The sequence below is a fragment of the Oncorhynchus keta genome, chromosome 22 (genome assembly GCF_023373465.1).
Source record: "Oncorhynchus keta strain PuntledgeMale-10-30-2019 chromosome 22, Oket_V2, whole genome shotgun sequence".
NCBI lineage: Eukaryota > Metazoa > Chordata > Actinopteri > Salmoniformes > Salmonidae > Oncorhynchus > Oncorhynchus keta.
This window is the reverse complement of record NC_068442.1, coordinates 3574645-3586090: the sequence shown is the minus strand read 5'-3', so window position 1 is coordinate 3586090 and position 11446 is coordinate 3574645. Positions and strand designations below refer to the sequence as shown.

Here is an 11446-nt window from a genome sequence, read left to right as displayed (position 1 = left end):
CGACCCCTCACTGGAGTCATCTACTAAAATGCAAGGGGCTGAGGCAAACCGGGAGGACAAATGACCCTCCCCCCGCCACTCTCTTAGCCCCCCCTCCCTCTCACTTCCTGCCAAGCTCCCCCTCTTCATCCCTTTCTTCTTTGGTGAAGGAGGTGGCGGGGAGACACAACGTCCCATCCCCGCTAAATCCTCCACCAAATCCCTCATTTCAACCTCGAGGAAGCCTGGCAGGCTGTCCCCCCACTCCTTTCCCCCCATCTCCCCCTCCCACCCCCTCCCCTCCCTCCGTCCCCGTCACCGCTCCCTCTTCCACTCGTACCACTGTCCCACTCTCCCTCTTCTCCGCTCCTTCCCGTTCTTCCGCCTTCTTTTTCTTCTCTCCTTCTTTCCATCTTCACTCCTCTTTCTTTTCGCCTCTTCCTTCTTCCCTTCTTCGTCCTTCTCCGTCCTTTCCCCTGTGCCATCCGTACAATCCGCATGCGTCCTTTCTTTTCTCCCCCCATCCCCCGCTCCCCCCCCCCAGCTGCAGACGCGTATGACCTGTGACGAGCCAGGCAATCACGCCACAGGTGTTCTCGGGAGCCACACCCGTGGCAAGCCTTGGGCTCGTCACACTCCCTGGCCTCGTGCTCTTCCGACCCACAAAAGCGACACTTCTTGTTGCTGCACGAGGCCAGGGTATGGCCGTAGGCCATACAACGCCTGCAGAACGGGGGCTGACGTGCATAGTAGAGTGTTCCCCTGTCAGCCCCAGGAGAACATCGCCGGAGGATGGAGGTAGCCATCCACACTCTTCGGGGACTCCCTGAGTAACGCCTGGAAGCCTCTCTTCCCATTCCAGAAACCCAGGGAGTCCCTGAGGTACCTCGCTGAAGAGACATTGTCCATGTACCTCCCCAGAAAGGCCCTCACTTCTTCGTCCTTCACGTGCGGATTGTACATGGTTACGGTGACCACCCTGAAGTTGTTTCTTGCCAGGCTGGTCACCGTGTAATGACACAGGGGACCTTCTTTCCTTTCCATCACCGTCTTCATAATCTCATTGTGTTTTTCTTCCAAATATAGGGTTACATCAAACCCCTTCTCCATTGGGTTCCCCTGAAGGCAGAGAACATCTCTAACCTTCAATTTTAGGTGCCCCATTAGGATGTTCCTCCCGAAGGTTTCTCTCCCCCAAGGCTCCATCTCTTTTCCCCGCCAAGAAAAGCGCACCGTGTTGGCCAGTCCAATCCCCAGAACCGACGGTCCCGATGTACTTTGCGCCATCTCCTCACGGACGATGGCGCACCCGTCCCACCACCTCAAACTTATAAACAGGAATCAAATCAAAAAAGAAAATCCAAAAAGGTGGAGCAAACTAAAGGTGTTGACTCTCCACATCTATCAAGAGCACTGGGCCAGACACTCTTAAATAGAACCTGGATCAGCTCAGGTGAAACATATTCCCACTAACGAGATGGACAAGCTAGCACAGGTGTAACACAAACTGGCTAACGAGGTGACACCAATCAGTGCTAATGAGCTACACGTGCTAAAGTCCAACCTCAAAACATAAATGGAAAAACCAAAGCCTGGAACACCTTCCCCCTAAAGACAACAAACATATCCTATATGTTTTTGGACAAGCTTGCTCACCACCAACAGAAACAATTTCCATTTCACATTATAATCAACTACAATGCTTCACCTTCACCAATAAAAACAAAAAACACCTATTCCTAAATAATAATAAGCAATCGTATTAATTTGTTTCTCATTTTTCTTTGTATAGAATTCTAAAACTCACTAGCTTCTAGAACTCTCGTCCCCTTGGAACGAGCCCAAACAAAACTCAAATCAAATTGTATGTCATATGCGCCGAATACAACAGTGAAATGCTTCCTTACGAGCCCCTAACCAACAGTGCAGTTTCAATATGGAAAAAAAGAAGAGACAAAACTCCAAATAAATTGTGATCATGGTAAATCAATAACCAATATGCAGGAAGTTTGGGATACATTGAAAACCTAACATGTGCTATATACACAAACATCTGCCACAATAATCACATTACTTGTATTTTTTTTAAAGAAGCTCCTGATAAACTGCACAAGCAGCAATAAATCACTGATATTTGTCGCTCTGGATAAGAGCGTCTGCTAAATGACTTAAATGTAAATGTAAATATTGATTGGGGGGGAAATTAGGTTGTACGTGCTGTTGAAACTGACACAACAAAAAAAAAACATAGAAATGGGAGATATATTTTACCTCACTGGTTAGAGGACAACCTACAGAAGACAGTCAGCTGCAGTTGGAGTGATGCATTTAAATGTAGGGGTCGCTAAACAAGGGAATGCAACACTTATTTGTCATCACTCATCGATATCATGCTAAAATCATTTGGGCGAGAGGAGGGAGATTATGTTGCACGTCCTGTTAAAACTAACAGCTCAAAAACCACACAAAATCTGGGAGGAATGTGTACATCCCTGGTTAAAGGACAATTTGTAGAAAACAGCTAGCTACATTTTGATTCAAGTGGGTCACCAACGTGGTAAGTGTAACACAACTCGTAATTGTCCCTAGAATGTCTAAGCAAACAGCTGGAGGGATTTCTCCTATAGAGCTCCATTTTTATGGAATAGTCTGCCTACTCATGTGAGACGCAGACTCGGTCTCAACCTTTAAGTTTTTACTGAAGACGCATCTCTTCAGTAGGTCCTATGATTGAGTGTAGTCTGGCCCAGGAGTGTGAAGGTGAACGGAAAGGCTCTGGAGCAACGAACCGCCCTTGCTGTCTCTGCCTGGCCGGTTCCCCTCTCTCCACTGGGATTCTCTGCCTCTAACCCTATTACCGGGGCTGAGTCACTGGCTTACAGGTGCTATTTCATGCCGTCCCTAGGAGGGGTGCGTCACTTGAGTGGGTTGAGTCACTGACGTGATCTTCCTGTCTGGGTTGGCGCCCCCCCTTGGATTGTGCCGTGGTGGAGATCTTTGTGGGCTTTCCTCGGCCTTGTCTCAGGATGGTAAATTGGTGGTTGAAGATATCCCTCTAGTGGTGTGGGGGCTGTGCTTTGGCAAAGTGGTTGGGGTTATGTTCTGCCTGTTTGGCCCTGCCCGGGGGTATAATCGGATGGGGCCACAGTGTCTCCCGACCCCTCCTGTCTCAGCCTCCATCATTTATGCTGCAGTAGTTTATGTGTCGGGGGGCTAGGGTCAGTTTGTTATATCTGGAGTACTTCTCCTGTCTTATCCGGTGTCCCGTGTGAATTTAAGTATGCTGTCTCTAATTCTCGCTTTCTCTCTCTCTGAGGACCTGAGCCCTAGGACCATGCCTCAGGACTACCTGGCATGATGACTCCTTGCTGTCCCCAGTCCACCTGGCCGTGCAGCTTCTCCAGTTTCAACTGTTCTGCCTGCGGCTATGGAATCCTGACCTGTTCACCGGACGTCCTACCTGTCCCAGACCTGCTGTTTTCAACTTTATAAAGACAGCAGGAGCGATAGAGATACTCTTAATGATCGGCGATCCTGATGTGCTGACCTGTTGCACCCTCGACAACTACTGTGATTATTATTATTTGACCATGCTGGTCATTTATGAACATTTGAACATCTTGGCCATGTTCTGTCATGATCTCCACCCGGCACAGCCAGAAGAGGACTGGCCACCACTCTTAGCCTGGTTCCTCTCTAGGTCTCTTCCTAGGTTTGGGCTTTTCTAGGGAGTTTTTCCTAGCCACTGTGCTTCTACACCTCCATTGCTTGCTGTTTGGGGTTTTAGGCTGGGTTTCTGTACAGTACTTTGGGATATCAGCTGATGTAAGAAGGGCAAAATAAATACATTTGATATGATCTCTTATTTGGTTTGTCAATTTTTGTTAAATCACATAAATAGTCCTCTTCCATTTCAGAGCTGGATTTTTCGCTTGGATTTCCCCCGAGGCTAATATCCATATCATGTTGAAATCAATTTATAAGGGGGCAAACGTTTAGGCTTCTACATTGTGACATCTTTTAAATACTCCAACTACAATGTTAAAACATTCTACATTGTGACATCAATTCATTGAAATCACGAAACAACTCCTTAATTTATGTATTTTCTAATATTTGATCAGAGATACTTTATCAGATTATCTCTGGTCACAGCTATGAGATTTCTCTCCTGTGTGTGTTCTCCGGTGTTGAGTCAGATTGCCAGATGCAGCAAATCTCTTCCCACATTGACCACAGGTATAAGGTTTCTCTCCTGTGTGTATTCTCTGGTGCACTGTCAGCTTTCCAGATTGACCAAAACTCTTCCCACATTGATCACATCTATAAGGTTTCTCTCCTGTGTGTATTCTCTGGTGCACTGTCAGATGGTTAGCTGTAGCAAAACTCTTCCCACATTGATCACAGCTATAAGGTTTCTCTCCTGTGTGTATTCTCTGGTGCACTGTCAGCTCTCCAGATTGACCAAAACTCTTCCCACATTGATCACAGCTATACGGTTTCTCTCCTGTGTGTATTCTCTGGTGCACTGTCAGATGGTTAGATGTAGCAAAACTCGTCCCACATTGATCACAGCTATAAGGTTTCTCTCCTGTGTGTATTCTCTGGTGCACTGTCAGATGGTTAGATTTAGCAAAACTCTTCCCACATTGATCACATCTATAAGATTTCTCTCCTGTGTGTATTCTCTGGTGCACTGTCAGATGGTTAGATTTAGCAAAACTCTTCCCACATTGATCACAGCTATAAGGTTTCTCTTCTGTGTGTATTCTCTGGTATACTGTCAGACAGCTAGATGAAGTAAAACTCTTTCCACATTGACCACAGCTATAAGATTTCTCTCCTGTGTGTGTTTTCTGATGAATTTTAATGCCTGATGAGGTGAATCTCTTCCCACAGTCAGAGCAGCAGTGAGTTATCTTCCCTGTGGATCTCTGCAGGTGTTTCTTGAGGTGTTTTGATCTGGAGAGACACTTCTCTGCCTCTTCAGCATCATGAGGTTGTTGAGGCTCCCCAGAGGATCCACGATAGTCCCCACTCTCTCCTGTGTGAACAACAAAGTTAGATGATTAAAGGCCCACAACAGCAGAAAACCACTGTAAAAGAAAGGTGAGGCCAACAGAGTAGCCATGATGTTGTACAACAATTGACATCTGTAATGAATGTTAAAATTATTTGACAATTGTCTTAAAATGAGCAAGAATAGTCATATTTTGCCTTGTTTTCACATTAATAGTAACATTGATGATTGTAGACTAGAAATAAGTTATTCATGTTGTTGAAACTCTAAGCAGTGTGCCAGACAACTTTTGGCCTCCAATATAGGCCCCTTTCTGTGTTTAATAAAATTGCGGCACAAGGGCGATGCACAAACACCTCCCTGCTAATGAGGAAACCGCTAGTTATGGATGTAGTATATCTGCCTGGAGCAAAAATTGTGAGCAAAGATTTTAGTTTTTCACAATGTATTCTGAATGTGAATGGGGAAAACTCAGGGGAGGAACCTCCATTTCCAGAATGCTTATGAGTACATTTCACACTACTTTGGATTATAATTGTAAGGCTCATTTGAATGTCCTGCTTAATATAATGTTTGCTACAGTATTGAGAATTGTGTAATTATTGAAGAACCGTGTTAGACAGTGTACATTTGGGTGATGCTAATAATAAAGGTAAGAGTTGTTTTGTATTTCATCTTTATTTAACCAGGTAGGCCAGTCGAGAACAAGTTCTCATATTCAACTGCGACTTGGCCAAGATAAAGCAATGCAGTGAGACAAAAACAGTTACATTCACTTGGGATAAACAAAGGTACGGTCAATAACACAATAGAAAGTCTATATACAGTGTGTGCAAATGGAGTAAGGAGGTAAGTCAATAAATAGGCCATAGCAGCGAAGTAATTACAAATTAACACTGGAGTAATGGATGTGCAAGTAGAAATACTGGTGTGCAAAAGAGCAAAAAAAGTCCATAAAAACACAGGGATGAGGTAGGCAGTTGGATGGGCAATTTACAGATGGGCTGTGTACAGCTGCAGCGATCGGTAAACTGCTCAGATAGCTGATGCTTAAAGTTAGTGAGTGAGAGTCTCCAGCTTCAGTGATTTTTGCAATTCGTTCCAGTCATTGGCAGCAGAGAACTGGAAGGAAAGGCGGCCAAAGTAGGTGTTGGCTTTGGGGATGACCAATGAGATATACTTCCTGGAGCACGTGCTATGGGTGGGTGTTGCTATGGTGACCAGTGAGCTAAGTTAAGGCGGCCTAGCAAAGACTTATAGATGACTTGGAGCCAGTGGGTTTGGAGACGAATATGTAGCGAGGGCCAGCCGACGAGAGCATACAGGTCGCAGTGGTGGGAGATGGATTGGAGATGTTTAACATGAGTCTGGAAGGAGAGTCTAACCAGACACCTAGGTATGTATAATAGTTGTCCACATATTCTAAGTCAGGACGCGTGGGTACGGACAGCGATCGGTTGAAGAGCATACATTTCGTTTAACTAGCGTTTAAGAGCAGTTGGGAGGCCACGGAAGGAGTGTTGTATGGCATTGAAGCTCGTTTGGAGGTTTGTTAACAGTGCCCAAAGGGGCACATGTATACAGAATGGTGTCACCTGCGTAAAGCTGGATCAAGGAATCACCCGCAGCAAGAGCAACATTGTTGGTATATACGGAGAAAAGAGTTTGCCAGAGATTTGAACCCTGTGGTACCCCCATAGAGACTGCCAGAGGTCCGGACAACAGGCCCTCCGATTTGACGCACTGAACTCTGTCTGAGAAGTAGTTGGTGAACCAGGAGAGTCAGTCATTTGAGAAACCAAGGCTGGTAAGTCTGCCGATAAGAATAGTGATTGACAAGAGTTGAAAGCCTTGGCCAGGTTGATGAAGATGGCTGCACAGTATTGTCTCTTATCGATGGCGGTTATGATATCGTTTAGGACCTTGAGCGTGGCTGAGGTGCACCCGTGACCAGCGCGGAAACCGGATTGCACAGCGGAGAAGGTATGGTGGGATACAAAATTGTCAGTGATCTGTTTGTTAACTTGGCTTTCGAATACTTTCGAAAGGTAGGGCAAGATGGATATAGGTCTGAAACAGTTTGGGTCTAGAGTGTCACCCCCTTTGAAGAGGGGGATGACCGCAGAAGTGTTCCAATCTTTAGGAATTTCTGACGATAGAGAGGTTGAACAGACTAGTAATAGGGGTTGCCACAATGGCAGCAGATAATTTGAGAAAGAGAGGGTCCAGATTGTCTATCCTAGCTGATTTGTACGGGTCCAGGTTTTGCAACTCTTTCAGAACATCAGCTATCTGGATTTGGGTGAAAGAGAAGCTGGGGAGGTTTGGACAAGTAGCTGCAGGGGGTGGGGAGCTGTTGTCCGGGGTTGGGGTAGCCAGGAGGAAAGCATGGCCAGCCGTAGAGAAATGCTTCTTGAAATTCTCGATTATCGTGGATTTATCGGTGATGGCAGTGTTTCCTAGCCTCAGTGCACTGGGCAGCTGGGATGAGGTGCTCTATTCTCCATGGACTTTACAGTGTCGCAAAACTTTTTAGAGTTAGAGCTACAGGATGCAAATATCTGTTTGAAAAAGATAGCTTTTGCTTTCCTAACTGACTGTGTGTATTGGTTCCTGACTTCTCTGAAAAGTTGCTCAAGGCTAGCTTCGGGGCTGGGCCACTCGGTAGCAGTGTAATGGTCCATAGTTTATGGCAGGAATATGGTGATGTAGTGGAGAATAAGTGGATGATATCGCGCTGTGTAGACTGACAAGCTAAAAGCGGCTGGTGTCTGAGATAAAAAAGATAAAGGCCGCTAGCAGTGGCTAACAATGACTAAACAGCTAGTAGCTAATTAGCTTCTGATGGAGGTTCTAGGTATACGGTCTAAAAAATAGCAGATCTGTATCACATTGGGTGAGCCAGGCTGCCGGAAGGTATATTTAATTTAAAAATGGAAAAAGAGATTTTGTATATATTGCAATATATTACAAAGACTAAAAAAAACATAACATTTCCAACAAACACGTCTTACTGCTATACCATCTTGGATTACAAGATGACTCAGTTAAAAACCATTGGATTTAGCAAACTCTGAAATGATTTAGTATTTCTGTTCCCACGAAAACTGTTTTCCAAGCGCACCATAAGGAGCCACTAAATGATACATAGTTCGAGTGCATTTCAGAATACAAAAAAACTATCCAACAGCAAGATCCAGTATTTAAGTTGAAGTTCATCATATGACAAGCGTAACGTTATGTCTATAACTACTGTTCCCCGAAGGAGATAAATTAGGTACAACATACTATTAAATTCACACCTCGTTGCCTTCTACAGGTGATGAGCGGTATTAAACTTAAGGAATACATCAGAGCCTCATGCTCTTCACCGACCCAGGAAGGGGTAGGGCCAAACAGGTGTTGTACCTCGTTTCCCTCCTTCAGGGAACACTAATTATAGTGTTAGGTTGTAATTTTTCAGAGTAAATAACTCACGGACACTAGAGAAGTTTAACCAAGTTTAAATATTCCCAAAGGGTCGTTCCAGCCGTAGTCCAGACAAAAACATGTTCTCACCATCACAAGTATATATACCCCACTTTGGACACTCCTCCTTCTCTCCAATCCTTACACCTTCTGGTTCGACAGGAAAAGGGTAACAGGATACTAAACTCTTACAACTCCCTTCAGGGGATCTGACCTGACCTCAAAACCCCTCCTCCGCCTAATCCAGATGTCCATCCGCTTCCCTTATAGCAATCCTGTGATCTCCCATCCACCCAGCACATTCCACAGCCACTCTGTCTTTCTACAGAGCTCACTCCTTTATATACGCTGCGTCTGATCGGTCTTTAAAATCTCAATGTTCAAAGTTTAGAATCCAATAATAGTCATACAGTTACACTCCCTTTCAGTCACTCAACTATGGTAAAACATACTATGGGAAAATACAATCATTCCCCATGCCGACCCAGACGGATACTAAATGAAACGGCCCCTGGCAGACCACGCAGACCTGAGCCCGCAAGATGCGCCACTCCAACTGGAAAAGGTTGCCGACTGCTGCTGTAGTCTATTACTGAACACTTCAGGAGCAGAATGGCAGAATTTACATATTCCAGCAGCGGAGGGGTTCTCCTGGTTAAGTTGGGGCGGCAGCGTAGCCTAGTGGTTAGAGCGTTGGACTAGTAACCAAAAGGTTGCAAGATTGGATACCCAAGCTGACAAGGTACAAATCTGTCATTCTGCCCCTGAACATGGCAGTTAACTCACTGTTCCTAAGCTGTCATTGAAAATAAGAATGTGTTCTTAACTGACTTGCAGAGTAAAAAAAAGGTTATGTCGATGACCGGCTCCCTCCTAGTCAGGTTATATTGATGACCGGCTCCATCTAGTCAGGTTATATTGATGACCGGCTCCATCTAGTCAGGTTATATTGATGACCGGCTTCCCTCTAGTCAGGTTATATTGATGACCGGCTCCATCTAGTCAGGTTATATTGATGACCGGCTCCCTCTAGTCATTTGTGTCTTATTTATTTAATCAAACAGCGTGCTTAAAGCATCATTTCGTTCAGTACATATAGATTTTATAAAAACACATGGGGTGATTGGTAGAAATTACAGATGACTCTTGGTTAACCAAGAAGTATTTTAGTTGAGGACAACACTAGAACATGATTTTGGGGCTCCCGAGTGGCGCAGCGGACACTGCATCTCAGGGCTTGAGGTCTCACTAGACACCCTGGATCCAATCGAGGCTGTATCACAACCGACTGTGATTGGGAGTCCCATAGGGTGGCGCACAATTGGCCCAGCGTCGTCCGGGGTAGGCAGTCATTGTAAATAAGATTTTGTTCTGAACTGACTTGCCTAGTTAAATAAAGGTTACATTTAAATAAATGTAAATAAGTGTGTTTCATGACAAACCATTTTTTAGAAATCCGTCAAGGCACCAACTTTAAGGAGAGTTTAAAATAAAGGTTTCAAACAAATTCATGAATGTAATTTAATCTAGGTATATCTTGCCTTTAAGGGAATGGCATGAAAAAAAATGGCTGAATATTATACAATGACTTATCAACAGCTCTAATAATTTTCCCCCACAGGAAATCTTCACTGGCAATTATAGAATATACTACAGTATATAGCCTCAATCTGTTAAACAATCATCACGTCATGGATGGCCAGTCTTTGTATTCATAGTGTAGTGAATTCAGGAGGTAGCGCTGAGCTGAACTCAAACCTGGGTCCAGTGACTGTCAAATCAACACCTTATAACTGTTACGCCAAGATGTCGGGAGGTCGCTGGGTTGTTGCTCCAATAGCTGCTTTCTCTATGAATGTGAGAGTGGTTACACTTCTCCTTCCCCCTTCCTCAGCTGTTTACCAAACCAAGCTTCTGGGCAGCCATTTTGTTGTTGTTTAAGAAACCCACACAGCCAGGCAATCTGCAGTTGTTACATTGTTTCTAAACATTCGAGTAAAAAAAAGCTTATTTAGGGATCTGATGAGGTGCAACAGTTGAACTAAGCTAAGTTATATTGATCAAGAATCAATGGCTAGAAATAAATAATTATGGTCACAATATGGATGTAGCAATTGCACATTTTCGCTTTTAACACCAAACATCAGTTCAACAACTGCTGAGTTTGTACCTCTGTTTTTAAGACAGTACTTACTCGTGTTAATCAGGGAACGGTTTCTCAAAACCATTTTATAGCTAGCTTACATTCAGCGTTGGAACGGTCGGACGCCTTAAGATGCGTTTGGGAAACCGGGCTCAGATATCCAGTTTCCTCCTCCTTTTCCGATGTAACAGTCATCTCCCCTCTTCCTTTCAATCCATAAACTCCATCCTCCTCTCTTTTTACTGTAACATCCTCCTCCTCTTTCAATCTGAACGCGTCTTTTTCTTCTTTCACAGTAATGGCCTCACCGTCTACTTCTTGTTTTACTGTGATACCCACCTCTTCTTTAGTAGGTGGAGTGTAGCTTAGTGACCGCATGGTCGGGATATTAGCTAGCTAGGCTAATGTTAACTTAACCAGCCCGCTAGCTGAATAAAAACAACAACACCGTAAATATGAAATTAAACCGGATAACTAACTAGACGACAGAAGTGGGTTTAAAACAGTGTCTAATACACACGAACGCGTCTAAAGAGCGTTATTGGTTCGCCTATTTTGTCTAGCAAGCTACGGAGGTGTCTGACTAACTGTTGCTGCTGCTGAAAGAAGAGTTCCGTCCACTAGATTATACGTCACATAAGCAGCATTGCCTTAAAGTCGCATATCGTCATATTCTGACGAGAGGGTAACGCTCAGTCAATATATTTTTTCTGTGATTTCATTTTTTGTCAACCGTTCCATCGCATCGTAGTTAATGTGGAGACAAACGATTATGCATTTTTTTTTATCATAAAGTTCATTCACAAATCACGAATACCTGAGCATGTGAGTTCAAA

General features: G+C 44.3%; 1 protein-coding gene across 1 annotated transcript; it reads right to left on the bottom strand.

Annotated features, from left to right (window-relative positions):
* Positions 1-759: 759 nt before the first annotated feature.
* Positions 760-11223, bottom strand: LOC118400712 (zinc finger protein 239-like). Its single transcript, XM_052474712.1, has 2 exons — positions 10662-11223; positions 760-5023 (listed from the first exon to the last, which is right to left on the bottom strand). The coding sequence occupies exons 1-2, from the start codon at positions 10693-10695 to the stop codon at positions 4119-4121; spliced, it is 939 nt and encodes a 312-aa protein (XP_052330672.1). The 5' UTR covers positions 10696-11223; the 3' UTR covers positions 760-4118.
* Between the last annotated feature and the right edge of the window lie 223 nt (positions 11224-11446).